Below are 18237 nucleotides of genomic sequence, written 5' to 3'. Positions count from 1 at the left end.
TCAACTGCTAAACATAGATTTGGTTAAGAGTAAGTCTATGTTAAACACTGTAGCTATGCTAAATGCGAAAACGGAGAGGTGAATAGGGCACTTACACCACGCTGCAGGCATAGCAGCCGGGCTTGCTGCTCTCCCGTACCAGGAATGTTCCGTCTCTCTTGCCCCGCAGAAGGGCCTCGGCCTGTGTGCGGATGATGTTGCCGAGCTTCCATGAGCGCTCGTCGTGGTGCGGCAAGTCCTCATCGTCGTCCACCATCGAGTACTGACTGTGGGGAGGAAAAGGGCGAAGAGGGTGGTTACATTTGGTTGCTTTGGCTAAAACCATCCACGACGACCACCTAGACTTTAGCAGTGATCTATAGTTGAAATAATGAGCTAGGATGTTGGTGTGCGAGGTACTTACTCTTCATTGTTTTCGTTGTTGATGCCCAGCCATTCGTTGAGCTTCTTTTGCCGGACACCCTTCTGTGTGAGCCACCTAGGAGGAAGAGAGAGAGAGAGAGAACAGATTGGATTAACACGTCTGCAAAACTACAGATTCCCGATATTACCATCCGGCAATTTGCGGCCTGATTAGCACAGCTGCTAGGCTAGCTGTAATCGCACATCGGGAGAACTGATGTAACGACTCGTGCAGAATGAGAGTGATGAGAGCGGGAGGGAGGGAGGGCAGCTTACGTAAGGTAGTGATCCCTGGTTTTGCGTAGCTGGATGAGGTCGGGCTTGATGCTGTTCATGCGCTTGTCGATCTCGCGGTAGTCAGCTGCCTGTTTCTTGAGGTCCTCCTCCAGGCGCCGCTTGCTGTCCACGATCTCGCTGATGCGCGACTTGAGCTTCTCGTAGTTCACCATGATCCGTTGGATCTCCTTCTCGTTGCCCTCGCGCCGGAACTTCTCGATATACTCCTTGCTGTACCTCTCCTGAGTCTGACACTGCTCTTCGAAGATCTTGATGGTCTCGTTAAAGGCTTCGATGGCAGTCCTCTTCATTTGAATTTCCTGTAAAAGAAGGCAGATGTATCAATACATGATCTCTTACGGATTCCAATTGATAGATTTGTCTACACAGTAGTAATGACAAAATCAATGTAAAGTACTAACCTGCGATGTTCTTGTGTATTCCTCGTAGAGTCTGTCGTACTCTCGGTTCTTTTCTTGGTACTGCTGGTGGTACTCGAACAGCTTCTTCCCCACAGCTTCGATGTTGTCCTCCTTGACCACCTGATCCTGAACAAACCAGATTCGAGACACGATTCAGTACTGAACATGACTAAAACTAGCACCACTTTTAAAAGATTTTTGTTTGATTGACAATGTGGAGCCAGTGGCACATTAAAAAGGGGGACAAGCTTGCTAACCTGCTGGTGCTTTGACACAGGATACTGCAATTTCACATCTAGTTTGGGGTTGTACTGGGCGAGGGATTCGTGCCGGTAGTGGTTGATAAGCTCAACCACAGAGTTGAAAGTCAAGGGGTCCGAAAAGCCGTACTTCCCGTCGCGATGGAAAATTTTGATCAGCTTGTTGTTGCCTCCCTTCCTGTAGATTTGGGGTGAGAAAAGGCCTTTTCAGCGCAAATTCTGCATGTGTGCTTGAGACAGAACAATAAGATGCTTAAACAGTTTATGATGGCACACGCCACACTGACTGAAGAAACGTACCTTAGCGTGAGTGTGTAGTCTCCGTGCATTTTGGTTGAAGCATCTCTCACAAGAAACGTACCATCAGGAGTGTCTCTGAGTTTCTCGTTGACCTCCTCCCTGGATATAAATAATGAGAGAGAAAAAAAAAAGACGAGAAGTTAGACCCAACGATCGAAGATTGAAATCTCAATGTTCCGTGGCTGTAGAAGCATGACTTCCTGTTTTGGAACCATTGTGACCAAGCGGCTGTGAGACTGTGATGTTGAGGTTGGGGGTGGGGATTGTAGTGGGGGTATGTGAGATAGGACTTGCCTTGAGATGTCTCCCCAGTACCACTCGGCGTCCTGTAGCGCCATGTTGTTGTTCATACCGTTGTTAGTCACAGGGGTGGGCTTGGGTGGTTTTGGAGGTAGGGCTGTACAACAAAGACAAAACAAAAAAAGAAAATGGTCAATTAACAGTATTCAGTTATATTATCTCACAGCATATATAAGATAATACATATGAAAACACATGAGGCTGTCATGGCCGTGTCAAGCACTATTCGCAGTCTGATTCACTCGCAAGTATTGCTTCATTCAAACATCCTCGAGTAGAGTGCTTCCTGCCCCCGAATTTGAAAGCCATTTCAACCCATTTACGGCAACAGGCGACATCTCTCTCTCTTTTCTCCTGCTCCCCCCCCCCCTCCTTCCTCCTCAGTTCTCCCTTTCCACTTGATTAAATCGAACCGAAAGAACAGAGCTGTGTCTCAGCACGGCAACTGCCGAGTCAGGAAGAACGTCAGTTCATTCATTCATTTATTTATTCAACAAAAAAAAAGACGACAAAAGAACTAGGGCCATTCTTGCCATTCTTTCAACATTCCTTATGCTGCTCAAGACTATGAGAAGGCATTTAGATACAGATGTGTTAGATACAGTTTGAGATAAGGCCATGATAACCTAGAATCTAGATGCACCATATGCAGGAGTGGAAAAAAAAAATTGCACGTCTGCAGCTCTGGTGTTCAACAGGAAGAGCCCAAAGAGCCCCCGCAATTAGTCACTAACTGCATACCAGATGGAGAGTCACTAGCTGGCAGCCGTGGACGAAACCTGTCGGCACACATATTTGTGGCCAATCTTGCTCCCATCTCCTGGGGACGGTCCACCCCACCCCCTTTCCCTTCTGCCCATTCTGTTCTTCTGATCTGATGTGGCTTCTTAGAAAGGAGACTGGTTTCAATTTCTCACAGTATCTGCAAGTGTGAAACCGTGGCAATGGCAACATGATGTATTATTTTATAACCCTTTACCTACTACACTCCTGGGTTTCTCCCTCTCTCTGTGTTGCGAGGGGCTTTCGATCTGCCTGCTTCTGCACATGCACCTTGCATGGCAACTCTTCCCCGTCCCTGTTACGACACGCTCATTCAGTGGCAGCTCCATCATTAGGGCGCCATGGCAGCCGCACCCCCATTGGCTGAGAACATGAATGACAGAAACCTGCGGGGGCTGTGCGGTGTGATGCGGTCTGGTCTCCGGGGAAACTAGAGAGGAGAGGGGAGGGGTGAGGGGGAGTCTATTTTTATCTCACTCGTGGCACCCGACAACCCCCAAATCCCCGTTCAATCTGGACTCCCTTTGTTCGTCCGAATCTCTGCGCATTAGCACCGCTGCTGCAGAGCACCAGCAAAGAGACCGGCATCTCTGTTTCCATCCCAACACCCCCTCTCTTCCACCCATCCCATCGACCCTCTAACCACACTACATCATCTCCGCGCTCCCATTCACGCACAGAGTCAGAATCTCATTCATTGCATCATCAGCTTCACACTCTGATCACCCAACGGCAAACTCTCAGCAAAGCTCTCCACCCACCCTACTTCCACCGGTCTTACCCCAAAACTGAGTAACAGTACAACAGTAAAAAAGAGGAACCAACAAGAGTATAAAAACAGGACCAATATCGTCCATTAACTCATAACCGAAGCACAAATAGCAACAGCGCACTGAACAGTAGCAGGTGTTTGCTTGTGTCATCCCGAAGCCCACACGCAAGCTGCGTTAAGCTTCAAGAGATCTTCTGCGCACTAGCCCAGCAACAGGAGACAAAACGTAATCACTCTACCTGGAGGGTCCATCTCGATGTAGGACAGCATCTCTGCTTCAGTAATTAGAAAAGATTCATGGTCATGCAGCTCCATATTCCTCGTAATCTACGCTGCGACACATGCTTTGCGCCGGTCGCTGACATGTGTCATCCTTGTCTTTGCATCTAAGCTACTTTGCACGCAGCTTTTAAAACCACAGGCGAAATACCTCTCTCTCTATCTTTCTTCCGTTCTCTCTCTTACGTCTGTTCTTTTGCACGAGTTTTATGTGCTTGCGATCTCACAGGCGGTAGAAAAAAAAAAGCTTGCCGGGAGGAAGAAGTGCTAGGCAGAATTACATTACATCACTTACCACAGCCAATGGCACGCGACTGGCTGTCAGAGACCACTCCTGCAGCCTTGCCTGCTGCCTCGGCTTGCGTTTCCCCAGCGCAATGATGTCATTGTGAAAGCTCACCGTCTCCGTTGCTATGCCTTCCCCCCCTTCCTTTCCTCTCAAAAAATTAAATAAATAAAACCCGTCTCATTATAAAGAACTCAGAGCGCACCCGAGAAGGGAAAAAAAGTGCTCTGGGTAAATGGGTAAAGGGTAAATCCTGCTGCAGGCAAGTGCAGACACATCCACGCAGAGAAGCACAAAGAGCCGATGAGCCAGAGAGAGAAACCACGATCAGCAGCGGAGAGCTGTGCTGCAGCAGAGCATCATCTCATGAGTGAGGGAAGGGAAATGAGAGCTCAGTCGCTCTGCTCCTCCTCCTCTCTCTCTCTCCTTCGCCCTACCCTCCATCGTTCACTCGCTCTTGCAGGTCGACTTGGCCCCTCCTCCTTAGCTGCAAGTGACGATATTTCACCCTCGCTCGCTCTCCCCCCCTCCCCCCTGTTTCTCTCCAGCTCTCTCTCTCCCTCTCCCCTTCTTTCTCGCTCTCTCTCTCTTTACTGTTGGCAATCATGCTAAAGCCTCTCTGTTGTAGCACGTAGGCAAGCCGGCAGAGCTGGCCAGTTATGTGGCTGTGTGGGGCAGAGCGCTGCCGATACCGTCAGTAATCCCAGAATGTGACAGGAGGAGGAGAGGTGGTGATGTGTAGGCTGTGTGTGTGTGTGTGTGTGTGTGTGTGTGTGTGTGTGTGCAGGTCAGAGATCTCAGCCCTGCCTGTCTGCCCCGACAATCTGAAAATAGCGGTGGTTTCTCAGTAGCCAGGTTTATTAAAGGAGCGAGAGGAACGCGGGCATTGTCATCCCATGAGCTCTAATGACAGGTCAGCCGGCTGCCAAGCATGTCCTACTTCAGAGAAATGGAGGAGATATATAGCGGAGGGGAAAAAAAAAAAAAACTGCTCACTCAACCAGTCCTGCTGTTTCAGGAATATGTGCTACAATGGAAACCTTCATTCCTCCCATATCAGCATTCAGTGCAACACACACAGCAACTTCTCTTATCATTCATCTGTGACTGAATGCAGCACATTAACCGAGCAGAAAGAAATATTTGGAGGGAGTGAAAAATCTCTCATTCAACTAGTCCTGCTGTCTCAGGAATATATGGCACAAAGGAAATCTATCTAAATTTATTCCATCCATATCAGCCTTCAGTATCACCCGCAGTAACATTTCTTATCATAAGTCTGAGTGACAGAATGCAGGTTATTAAATGTTTGAAAAACCAGTGTCAGTGCCAAAGTCAGTGACAACAGCAAGTCACTTGTGACACAGACTGATTGTCAAATGTAAATAAATCCTCCAAGCAGATGTTCTCCCTCAAGTTGGGGCATGTCGGAACACGTCCCTGATTGAGACCGAACTGGTTAACCCACTTCATGCACGAGCACACGTACCCCCACACACCACCACCAAGAACGGCAGGCTCTTTGGAGGGTAAAAAAAAAAAGGCCAGTGATATATGAGGCCTGTCAAAACAGTTCTTTCCCCATAAAAGCAAAAGGACAGGTTGGCCAAGGACTGCCTCCTCTTCAGAAAAAAAAACATTAAATCCAACGGGGGGGGCAAAGAAAATAAAAAATCCCAAAGGTTGATTCAAAGTCACACTGCTACCAGTACACACACACAGATCTTTGCATATGCCCCCATCACAAACCTGTGCACTGTCAACACACTGACACCCATACACCAAGCATACCTCTAACTTTTTTCGTTATGGTGCAACAGCTGTACTGTACCAAAAATGCACACTTACTCTGCAAGTTATGCATGTTCTACTTGACCTCAGGCACAACGACAGCACAGTCCTTGCAGGCGTGTTCCCCGTTAGCTTATCCTTTTGGAGTCCAAACTCAAATCCACAAAGCAGTACAAGTCCTGAGGTGTACTTCCATTCTGTGATTGCTAAGCCTGCACGGCAGAAATCGTACGAGTTAGCCAGTCCCGGGGGTTGGGAAATCCAGGTAAATCCGTAGGGGCAAATTAGAGGTGGTGGTGGTAGGAGGGTGAGGGCGAGGTAGCCGGTGCCATGCACAGCCGGACGGACAGGCTGTTCTGGGCAGGGAGATGAAGAGACGGGGCCACACGCCTTGGGGGGGCTCAGAACGGTGTGTGCCACCGGGAGCCGGGAAGTCTAAAGAAGCTTCGGCCCCCAAGTGGGGAGGGTGGGAGCGGCGCGCGAGCGAGCTAATGATTACACTGGGATTGCCCGAATGCTGGCGCTCTCCCTCTCTCTCTGCCTGCCTGTCTCTCTCTATCTCTCCCTCTCTTTCTATCTTTCTCTCGCTATCTCTTTATCCTTCCTTTCCCCCCTATCTTTCTGTGCTGGCTCGGTGGCTCAGTCTTATGATTAACTTGCTTAGGTTCAAATATTTGCTGAGGTGGGCACTTTGCCGTCTGGTAGGAGGAGCAAGAGGGCGGGTTGAGCGGTTAGGGGTGGGGGAGAGAGAGAGAGAGAGAGAGGGGAGAGAGAAAGGGAGGGAGAGAGAGAGAGAGGGGGGAGAGAGAAAGGGAGGGAGGGAAGGGAGAGGTGGAGTGAAACCCTGAGGAAATGAGTGCAGCCGGTGGTGGGCCCAACAAGCGGCACTCTGTGGAAGCACTGGGCTCAGGCTCACCGCCGCAGCCAATCAAAAGGAAGTCGACCCTTTCGCCAGCAGACCTTAAAATAGACCCCCAGTAACTGGGCACACACACACACACGTACACACACACCCTGCCACCCACAGAAACACACAGTTCCCCCTTTTAATGCACGCACGAACGCACACACGCGCGCACACACACACGCGCGCGCACACACACACACACACACACACACACGTGCAAGTATGCATGTCTCGGCACGAGATCTTGTCTCAGACTGAAACGTTTTTCTTGTACTCTTGTGAACTTAACACAGGTGGGTGGACTGAGAGCTCGGTTGAGATTGACAGATATAAAAGTTATAGCTCTACAAATTGTAAAAGAGGGGAAAAAGATATTAAGACAGAAAGATAGAGAAAACAATGAAGGGAAAGACCCAGAAGGACAGGAGAGACTGGGTGAGTGAGTAAGCATGCATGAAAGACTAAAATAAGCGAGAGCAAGAGACTGACCTAAATGGAAAAAAAGGTAAAACCAAAATGGCAGGGAGTGAGAGGGTGAAAAAGAGGTGAGAGAGCATGTGTGTGTGTGTGTGTGTGTGTGTGTGTGTGTGGCCTCTCCTTGGCTCTGCTGGTTTTAAGTATGTGTGCGTGCGTGTGCGTGCATGCTCTGTGCTCTTCTGCAGGTGGGTCGCACTGGAGCCCTGAAGGCCTGACAGCTGAGCGTGGCCCAGGCCACCACAGGATAAAAATAGGCCCTAGCAGATAATAAAACGTTTTAACAGTCGCAGCAGGGCCTGCAAACCACTCCCTCCCCCCCAGTCCCCCACCCCCCCAGCAAAGGAGGGACAAAGAACACAGAGAGAAGGAAGAAGAGAGAAGAGAGTTGAGAGAGAAAGCGAAATCGAGATGAAAGAAGAAAAAGAAGACAAAGCTACAAAGACACCAGACACAAAGGACCATGGCAAGGAAGAGGAAAAGGAGCTAACAAATCAACAAACTCCAAAACATCCCCAATACAACACTTCCATGCACATGCACCACTCCTGTGGGTGTACGCACACTATCAGTTCAATTCTATAGCAACTGTACTGACCCTAGGCAGATGGGTCAGGCCCTTGAGTCGTGGATCTGCTCGAGGTTTCTTCCTACATGTATCTCCAATTCTAGGGAGTTTTTCCTCGCCCCTGTTACTCATGGGCCTTCTCTGATTGTTTAACACTCTGTAAAGCGCCATGAGACATGTGCAATGTTTTGCCGCTCTATAAGTGATTTTAAATTGAAATTTAATTGATATTGGAACAAGTGTCCAAAGTGTTTCACAGAAGCCCAGAGCCTGAACCCACTGGAGCAAGAGAGTACTAAGACCTCCAGTGTGCTGGCGCAGCGCAGCCCTGCCGATTCCCAGCCTGACCAAGTAAATAATAAAAAAAAGAAAGCTGAAGCTCACCTCACGGTGAAATGTGCTGGTGAGACTGAGGAGGCCCGGCCCACCTGCATTCAAACTCCCACCGTCACTGCTGCTGTTGTCACTGAAGGTTACAGTCTACTGCAGCCTCCAAACAACCTCCAAAAGCTACTAACAAAAGCTACACTTTACTCCACCATTGTACTGCCAACATGCTACATTATCATGTTGTTATCCTGCAATACACCTGCAAGACTGTGAGAATCTTATTCTGACAAAATAAATGAATTAAGAAAGGAAGATAAAGGAAATAATAAGATATAAATAAATATAATTAAGTAAAGAGAGAAAGAATGACATAAAACTAAGGTTGGAGCTGGGATTAGGGTTAGGGGTTATATAAGCGCGCATCAAACTGCTGCGCTACACTAATCAGGATGGAGTTACACAGAGCTCAAACGGGAGGGTGTCTCAATGTTAAAACTGTGTGTGTGTGTGACAGGCAGCACTGGAGCTGGGTGTATGTGTGAAATCCTCGAGGCAGAAAAACGGCGTTTCGCCAAAACACACAAGAGTTCACAGAACACCTTGTGCAGTGTGTGTGTGTGTGAGTGAGTGAGTGAGTGAGTGAGAGAGAGAGAGAGAGAGGCGGTGAGAGGAAGCTCAGACCCTGCAACCTGAAAGAGAGAGACTAAAACCCACATGAGGGAGGGGGGAAGGAAGGAAGAAGAGAGGAGAGAGGAGAGAGAGAGAGAGAGCACACACACTGATCTTTCTGCAAGTTGCCTTTCAACCGAACTGAACACTGAAGTATGAACACTGAACATCAAAAGGGGCCTTTCGTTTTTACAGTCTCTGCTGTAAACGGAGATGCCCGCATAGTGCCACCTGGCTGGCAATAAAATGGAGAACAGCAAAGGGGCTGAGGTGGCCTCACAATAGCCCACGTGTGTGTGTGTGTGTGTGTGTGTGTGTGAGAGAGAGCAAGAAAGAAAGAAAGAAAGAAAGAAAGAAAGAAAGGTGAAGGGAAGAAGTAGCAGCACTGCAACTGACCATGTCCAGTTAAGCTTTTATGTCCCCTGCTGCTCTGTTGGCACCCTGGTTGCAATCTCCACTTCTCTCTTGGTCTCCCATTTTATTTAATCAGCCCTCTCACACACAAATGCATGCGTGCGCGCACGCTCACACACACACACACACACACACCATACCAACTAGCCTTTCCTCTTACATAACAGCAAATGGATCCACATGCATCAGTTGACTGCACAGGTGCTTGACAACGGCTGTGTGCCCCATAAATCACAGTTGCAGATCACAGTGCATGTCCGTGTGCGCATGTGAGTGTGTGCAAGAGTGTGTGTGTGTGTGAGTGTTCGTGTGTGTGTGTGTGTGTGTGTATGTGTGTGTGCGCGTGTGTGAATAAGTCCCTCTGGTCCTACCTGGTGCAGCCTGAGTGTCGCCCCACTCGCTGGTGACCAGAACTTCGATGATCCTTATGTGGGAGTCTGGACTGGGTTCACAGCTATGCAGAGAGAAAGGGTGTGGTGGGGTAGAATGAAAAGACGAGAAAGAAAGTGGAGTCTGAAGTCAGCACTTTTTAAGCAGTGTGTGTGTGTGTTTGTTTTTTGTATGTATGTGGGTGGGTAATCTGCGTGGGCTTAGCGAGCAGGACTGGCTGCCGGCACTAATGTGTGTTCCGACAGCTGTTGAAGAGGGACTAAGTCGGTGTCCAGAGCAGCCGGGGTTGTGTGCGTGGGTGCAACAGTTTTGGGAGAGCACACTGTGTGCTCCGGCCCATCTGATCTCAGATCTGATGCTGACCACCATGTATCTGAGGCCTCTGCAGACTTGTGTGCACGCATGTGAGTCCATGAGACCCTCACTCACTGACTGCAGAAAGTGTGACTATAAAGAAAGTCTGTGAGTGAGTGTGTGTGTGTGTGGCGTATTAGCATACCACATGTCTATCTGGGAGAGTCTGTGTGTGTCCATGCATGCCAGGTCTACAGGCATCAACATGTGTGTGAGTCTGCATCCATGCAAGATCTGTGCATGTGTGTGTACATGTGTGTCTGTGTGTGCGGTAGAGTGTGTATGCGTGTGTTCATGCGTCTGTGTGTAGGTGCAGCGCCTACCTAGCGGCCTGCTGCCTGAAGAGCAGTGGGCTGAAGATCTCTCCCAGGGCGCGGGCGCTGAGCAGGTTGCGGGTCGATGCCTGGCACACGTGGGCCAAGTGGCGCAAGAGGAACTGGAGCGCCAGCCAGTGCTGCGGGGGCACCGCCTGGGACTGCAGCACACGACGCAGACGCACAGAACAATCGTCTGGGCTCGCCACCTCTGCTCGCGCACACACAGAGACAGAGACAGAGAGAGAGAGAGAGAGAGAGAGAGAGAGAGGAAAAAGAGAGAATGAGAGAAAAGTGTTAAAGACAAGGCAAGTTTATTTATCTAGCACATTTCCTACACAGAGGCAATTCAATGCACTTTGCTTAACTAAAAGCACATTGATAAAGACAAAGAAAACATCAAATATTGTTCAAAGTAAAACACACAAAGTTGTCAGAAGATGAAACACAAAAAAAAAGATGGGACAAAAGATTGACTTCACACACACACACATACACATGCTTTAACAGACCTCTGTGGGGAACACAAAGTACGCCTACCCGTGACCTCTTGGCAGTATTTCATACATCCCACACACACACACACACACAAAATAGAAACATTCTAACATTCACACTCACAGAAGGGGCTTCAAGGCAAATCTAACACCAAACTTTCAGATTACTGAGAACCTCGTGTGGTTGCTATGACAGTAGTGAGATTTGCAAGCAAAGACATACAGGAAGAGGAAGAGAAAAAAAAAAAAAACCTATCTTTGGCGTCACTAATGGAAAGTTCTTTTTTTTTTCAGCCCTACTTGCTCTCAACCGCAAGAGTTGATCAAAATGGTGAGCTCACCTTCTTGAACAAGTGCTACGCCTGCAAGCGACTGGCTGATGTTCTGATTAAAAAAAAAAAATAGCCTAGCACCTATTAACAGCATCCACCCAGGTTCTGACCTAACTAACTGACATGCTGCCTGACAGTGTGACAGAGAAAGGGAAGTAGGTTAAAAAAAAAGACAAAAAAGGGGACAGATAGGTTCTCTGAGCTTGTTGTGAGAAAATTTAACATTGTTGACATGTAGCTAGCTCACAAGGGGTGGTCATTTGTAGTACTGGACATCGCGATCCCAAGTGCTGGAGACAGCTGAGGTTGGGCACTTGGGCTTAGGGGGTGGGGGAAAGCAATCATTAACCAAGTATCAACGTTCCTATTAAAGGTTCATCTCAGGCAATATTGGGTGCATACAAACACTGGTTTATTTACCTCAGCTGATGGAAAAAAGAGGGGAGGATCAACTGCTGTACATATTTCATTTTGAGTACCTGAGCAGGCTTAGCTGGGGCCCCTGTTTGGAGTCCAATGTCATTTCCAGAAAGGAAAGCAGAGCTGCTATGACCGCTGTGATTCTCTGAACTGCCCTTCGATCTCGGCAGTGTGCTTACTGATGGCCGTAAAACACACACGCTGACAATAGTTCATCTGCCAGCAAACCAGTGGCTGAAGCGGTTGAAGGCTGGAGGGGTTTTCAGCAGAACAGCACCACCTAGTGGTTAGAGGGGAGGCTGTGCTCTGCGGCCTTCAGCTCAAGCTGGCTCAGTGCCTCAGGGCTGCCTCTTGGCCATCGTTTCTGAGCCGTCCATTTTAGAGCCACACTGAGGCAGCCTGGGAGTGAGAACTGCCTTTGTGGACACAGCTAAGGCTAGCGGGGGGGGGGGGGGGCTGTTGTAATTGAAACGGGATATGACAAAAATGGAGGAGGGCATTTTCTCCCTCTCGTCTCTTTAAAAAAGGTCAGCCGATGCAGACACGTCCGCAATGGCCAACTGCTTCAAAGTCTGAACAGATGGACCTATTTGCGCGCACACACACACACCTATTATATAACTAATGGGGTGTGGAGAGCTCACCTTGGGCAATGAGGACCAAATCGGTGTAGACGGCAGCAGGGATGACCGGCTGGGGAAGGTCTTGCAAGTAGCGTCTCAGTCCGTCACACAGCACGGGCAGGTCAAACTGGTCTAGGTCTGACATGGGGGCATCTGGACACACACACACACGGTAAATTTCCCACGCCACATGTCCCCAGACTAAGCCTACTGAGCAAGTAATGTGTTGGTGGCGGGCGTTAAGAGCGACAACGTGACTCACCGCCATCAAAGCACTGCCGGACCTCCAGGCCACCACCTGCAGTGAAGGTGCGATACAGCGTGGGGTTGTCCAAACCTGCGGGGAGGGAAAAACGGCCAATCAGGGCACAGAGAACCTGCCACGTAAGCTTGCAAATCGAAGCGTTCCTAGAAATGTCCCGAGCTGTAGCCAGGACGAGTCTTCGGAGAGCTCACCCTGAGGTGATGTCGGGAAATGTGAGAAAATATCGACGTTTTAGGTCACTGTGAGTAAACACAGCTGTTAAATCGCCCAAAGCGTTAAAAGGCGTTGAGCAAATGTGATAATGGTGATGGGGTGCTGCGGGAGAAATCGTTGGTATAGGGACGTGGGGAGGAGGTGCGAAGAGATCTTACCCTTTCGCTCGATGGCCCCGATCAGACGCAGTAGCATGGGGGGAGCGACTTCAGGCGGCGCAAACTGCTCCATCAGGTCCAACAGCGTAGAGGCTGGAGGGGAAAGTAGAGAGAGAGAGAGAGAGAGAGAAAGAAAGAAAGAAAGAGAGAGAGAGAAAGAGAAAGATTTAAAAAACATTGTTAGCTAGTCAGACAGAAGTCTTATCATAGCAACAGTTATATAGTTATGGAGATAGTTCTCTCTGTGGCTTGGTTGACAACCCCGCTGGTTGACAAACAGCAACAGATAAAACAAACACTGTGCTCTGAATCACATTCAAACTCCTGGCATTCCCATTCCTATCCCAATGCCATCTGTCTGTCTGTCTGTCTGTCTGTCTGGTCTGAGAATGCCGCAGTCTCTGGTTCCAGACATGCGCTGATGGGCAGCAGGAATGGGCCCAGGAACAGGAGCGCTGCTAGGACAGGCAAAGGCTGGGGTGTGAAAAATTTGAGCTGGGTGGTGTGCGATGGAATGGCGTGTGAGTGTGTGTGTGTGTGTAAAACAGAGAGAATCAAGGACAGAAAAAGAGTGAGAGTGAGAGTGTACATGGACAGGAAAGAAAAGTAAGAAGAGAGTTTAAGTGAGTGTGTGTGCACATGCCAGAGTCTGTATTTGTGTGCGTGTGTGTGTGTGTGTGAAGCCAAAGCAAGTGAGTGTGTGTGAGTGAACTTCACAGTGCGAGAGAAAGAAGTGATTAACTGTGCACAGGAGCTGGACTGAGAGTGGGCCAAGGAGGGCTGAGCAAACAGGACCAGGGTCGGTCTGGTGTGCCCTGCTCTGGGTCGGCCAGCGCGGCGCGGCCCGGCCACATGCCTCTGATCCTCCAAAACCAGGTGCGCACATGAAAGAGCTTTATTTGGCTTCCCCGGCCAGGACCACTGCGCTTAAAGGACTGGAGAAGGAAAAAAAGAAAAATACTTCTCTGAAAGGGCCCAATTGTTGCTACTTTTCGCAAGCCGATCATGAATGGAAGTCCTTCACCAGTCGTTCTTTTAACTACACCGCCCGCCCGCCCCACCACCGCCGCCACCTCGCTTCATCTTTCTTCCATTTTTAAAGCAAATCACCTTTTTTGAAGAGAAATGAGGCAGGACCCACCCTGGCTGAAAAATTCCCAAACACAGCGAAATTAGTGTGCACCTGAGACTGCGCATTCATCACCGACGGTAGCCAAAGCACCTCGTTTAGTACACACCGGTTCAGTGGTGAAAGGGCATGAGCCGTCTGTGTGTGTGTGTGTGTGTGTGTGTGTGTGAGAATAAAGAGAACGGCACGAATACAACACACAATATTGCTTGCTTGCTCGCTCACTCACTCGCTCCGACACACACACACACACTTTTCACACAGAAACTCACTCACACTCACCCACCTGTGGCAGGCCATCTGCTACCCATTACAGGCAGAGTGCACGATGTAGCCTATTTCTCAGAAGTCTTCTAGGGGGTGGTGAAGGTGGTATGTGTGTGTATGTATGCATGTGTGAGTGTGTAGGGAGGTGAAGGATAGCTTGAGACACCGAGTGTGTCGGGGGGGTGGGGGACTGTCACCTTTTCACCTTCTGTCCAGATGACACCCTACACTGCCAACAGAGCCGCAGGCTGGACAGCAGGCAGGCAGGCTTGACCCCGCTGACTGCTTTTGAGAATTCAAACCATGCCAATCACAGCCTAAAGTTAGCAACTGATCCTACTTTAAAAAAGAACCTCATTAAAGCACTTTCCTGACCTTTTTTTCCTTAAAGCACAGCACTGGCTGGCCAGCCATTTTGGGTTGCTCTCACAAAGCTGACAATTGTGGGTGCATACAGACAAAAAAAAGAAGAGTAAACAAACAAACAAAATAAAAAAATAAATAAACAAATCACTTAACGTCAACAGCCACGAACACAAGGCCGTACAAGAGACAGTAACTAGGCCACACGACATTTTTATCGCAATTTACCATTATACCGGTAATCGTTACATCCCTAGTCTATAAGGTGAGCCAAATCGCTGTCTACACACAGAATCGGCCCGGGATTCCAGGAGGCGCAGTGTTTACTTACACAGGTTGGCATGGGCCGCGTCGGGTTGACAGCACGTTGGCCAATCAGCTGCTTGGTGAAGGGAGAGATAGAGTTGCTTCTCAGTATTGGGGGGAAAGGGTAAGGTGTGTGTTTGGGGGATGGGGGTACAAGGGGATTTTGGGAGACCCGATCGCTGGGGCAGGATTGAATGACATCCCAGAACATCCCATAACCCACCGAAACCCCTCCGCCATTTCTCTGTTAGTGTTGCTGCGACATGTTCTGCTCTTTGGTCTTAGTAGAAGCATTGTTTTCCTTTCTCCACACTTTCTCACATGTCTGTAAACGTTCCCCATCGTCACTACTCCTGCTGTTTGTTTCATGAATAAATAAATGCATCATGTTGGCAGCATTCTGGTTATCAGGAGGGCTTCACACACCCACAGCTCTGAAGACAAAGAGGGTCTGACGACTGACTGCCTGACTGACTGACTAACTAACTAACTGCCTGGCTGACTCAGGCTGACGCTTCGACTCAGCAGACTGCTGGAGCCAGCCAGGCACCTCACCCGATTCCCGGCATTTTGCCCACATCGGTTTCAGTGCAGCCTTCCTCCAACCCCTCCTGCCCTGAACGGCATCTCTTCAACCAAAGGTGGAAGCAATTAAAACCGCACTCATAAGCTAATAGGGGGAAAATTGACTGTGCCGCTGGTTTATTATGACCAGAAACAGATTTCTTTTTTTTTTTCCCCCATTTTAAATGACGAGAAACCGTTTTTTCCAAAACAACCCCCCACCCCAAGACCATTTTTCACCTTGGGAACTAGCTTTGACTGTTTTCTTGTTCCCACAAAAAAAAAATGCAAACAAAACGGAAAAAAAAAAACGTTTGTGAGGCAAAAAACCCCCAAAACAACATACAAGAAACATGACCCTGAGAGGCTTAAAAACTCAACCGACCAATCAGGGACTCTGCTCCAACTGCATTTACCCTGGCAACATGTGGAGGAGGAAGGGCCCCACAAAGCAAGTTCACACACGCCTAAGAGCTTGGCAGCCCTTCCTCCTCCTTGTCCCAGAAGGCCTCAGTCTCGAGTTCAACCACGGATTGGGGAAGTGAGAGTGAGCGAGCGAGCACGAGAGAGAGAGAGAGAGAGAGAGAGAGAGAGAGAGAGAGAGAGAGAGAGAGAGAGAGAGAGAGAGAGAGAGAGAGAGAGAGAGAGAGAGAGAGAGAGAGAGAGAGAGAGAGAGAGAGAGAGAGAGAGAGAGAGAGGTGCGGCGTGGCATGGCGCGGTGAAGTGCAGCTGCCGTCTCCGTGTTTTAAGGAGAGGGACCGCCTGAGCTCGCCGCGTCTGACTGAAACGGGTGAACTACTGTCTGCGGCTGGCTGGAACGCCGTGGGTTGTTGAGGGGGTAGCATTCCTATAGATAGCATGAGCGGGAGTATAATTAGGGAGGCGGCTTGTGTTAACCTGCACTTCCACGCCAGAGGCACTAGCCTCAAGACTTACTTTGAGAGAAGAGATATGTGTGTGTGTGTGTGTGTGTGTGTGTGTGTGTGTGTGTGAGTGTGTGTGAGAGAGAGAGAATGAGATTAGAAACACAATGACCCACAAGAACTGCAGTCTTTGCTCTGACGACAAAACTTCACTGTAAAGCCAATCCTTAACTCGCCAAAGTAGCTTCATATGAAAATCAGACTTGAAACTTATGCTTTTAACAACTCTGTGCTCTGCAGTTCAAGTGAGCCGCAATAATAAATAAAGAAAATACAAATAAAAACATAAATTCAAACAAACTGCATTTTACTGAAACAGATTAGTACTTGATATGAATACAAAAGCATTCTTAACGTTCATCTGAGCTCAAGTTGCAGAGCTCTGGTGGATGGGTGGGTGAAGCTCTGAAAAATGTAACTCTCTGCCTCCCCCTACACATGAAAAGATGTTAAAACCCCACTGCAGCAACCAATGGTTGTGAATATATAACTAATCTTCAAATATTTCAAAAGTCCACTCGGTAAAGGGCATAGCTTATTAAAAGAAGAGATTATATTATTTGCTGTACACTGAGATTAGAGAACATTAAAAGTTCTAATATGCCTCGACCAAACAAAGAAAAGTGTAGGCTCAAGAAACACATGAACATAAATACTGTAACTGTTGTGTTTCTTCTGAGACACGTAGATGGAAGCTAATTCATAGGTGCCTACAATGAGGTTAAAAAAGACAAAGCTTAAAATGGAACATTCTTCCATAGAATCACAATGGCTGCTTTCTGGGCTTTCCTCCAAGAGATTCCTACAAGAGCCTCTTCGTTCATGCCTTAAATAGGTAGCGGCTTCAAGATAATGATGTTAAATTAAGCTGAGCTGGGACAAATCCTCATTTTAAAACAAGGGGATAAAACTGCTGTATGTTGCTGCATGCGAGTTATTTCCCTATTGGTGGCACTTTATTACCCAAGCTTTTCCCCCTAGAAGAAATCAATACCTGATCCATTGTTTCAGCTGAGACCGAACAAAAAAAACAAAAGGTTTGTTCTGCAGTAATACACAGAGGAAGGCTGCTGACCAATCGGTGAGGAGTATCGAGCTGCACCTTCCCAGTCACAAGAGAGTGAGACGGGTAGGGTCGCACGCAGGTGTCAAAACAGGTACGCGCTCCCCGCGGAGTGGAGTGGATCGGAGCGATGCGGGTGGCTTGGCTGTATTCCTATCGCATCAGAGAGAGAGAGAAGCAGCCTTTGGACTGTTACGTAACCGCAGTGCACCTTGCCTGCGACGCAGAGGCAAACTTCACGTTCACATGCACACACAAAGGTGAAAAAAAGTGAGGGGAGGGGAAAAAAAAAAAAAAAAAGGCGGCAGCTCCTTGCCAAAACCCTGGCAGTGATCCTTGTTCATATTTCATATCATGATCCCCCAATCCTTCCCCCCTCTCATTCTCCCATCCTTGCCTCCCTATTCTCCCCATCTATCTATCCTTCCTTCCCTCCCTCCCTCTTTTCCTCTCTCTCTCGCTCTCTCTCTCTTTCTCTCTCCCCTCCCCCTCTAACGTGTTGCTAATCCTCCGAGCAGACATGCTTGGCCCGCTGTAAGGAGCTTTGCCAGTTCAGCCCTGCCTAGGCCTCTGCCTCTGGAGGCTGGGTCTGTGTAATGAGAAGCACATGTGTGCTCTCTCACGCACGGCCGCCTCATAAAAAGACCTCTTTTTTTTTCTTTTTTTTTTACTGGAACTGTGAGCTGGGCAAAGCAGCTCCTCCATTGAGCAGTGCTTAAACAGGGAAATCAAATTACAACCTGCGTCCATATATTTTTTTTTTTTTCCCCACCACCATCAACCCCCTCGCCCGCCCCACCACCCACCCCTTTTCAAAAATGAC

General features: G+C 48.7%; 1 protein-coding gene across 4 annotated transcripts in view; it reads right to left on the bottom strand.

Moving 5' to 3' along the window:
* pik3r1 (phosphoinositide-3-kinase, regulatory subunit 1 (alpha)) overlaps positions 1-18237 on the bottom strand; it is a 30162-nt gene that overhangs the window by 3793 nt on the left and 8132 nt on the right. The window contains exons 3-14 of one of the 4 annotated variants that reach the window (XM_048258430.1): positions 12800-12892; positions 12426-12500; positions 12185-12316; positions 10301-10502; positions 9605-9687; positions 1955-2057; positions 1661-1759; positions 1358-1538; positions 1101-1226; positions 679-998; positions 404-478; positions 96-266 (exon numbers count right to left, since the gene is read on the bottom strand). In XM_048258430.1, coding sequence (XP_048114387.1) covers positions 96-266; positions 404-478; positions 679-998; positions 1101-1226; positions 1358-1538; positions 1661-1759; positions 1955-2057; positions 9605-9687; positions 10301-10502; positions 12185-12316; positions 12426-12500; positions 12800-12892 — 1660 coding nt within the window. Of the gene's footprint in view, positions 1-95; positions 267-403; positions 479-678; positions 999-1100; positions 1227-1357; positions 1539-1660; positions 1760-1954; positions 2058-3754; positions 4040-4089; positions 4480-5928; positions 6405-9604; positions 9688-10300; positions 10503-12184; positions 12317-12425; positions 12501-12799; positions 12893-18237 lie in introns of those variants that run through there. The other 3 variants (XM_048258432.1, XM_048258433.1, XM_048258431.1) reach the window with 3 other exon arrangements.

The sequence above is a fragment of the Alosa alosa genome, chromosome 12 (assembly GCF_017589495.1).
Source record: "Alosa alosa isolate M-15738 ecotype Scorff River chromosome 12, AALO_Geno_1.1, whole genome shotgun sequence".
Lineage (NCBI taxonomy): Eukaryota > Metazoa > Chordata > Actinopteri > Clupeiformes > Clupeidae > Alosa > Alosa alosa.
Note: the sequence above shows the minus strand (reverse complement) of the source record. Positions and strands in the feature narration are given on the sequence as shown.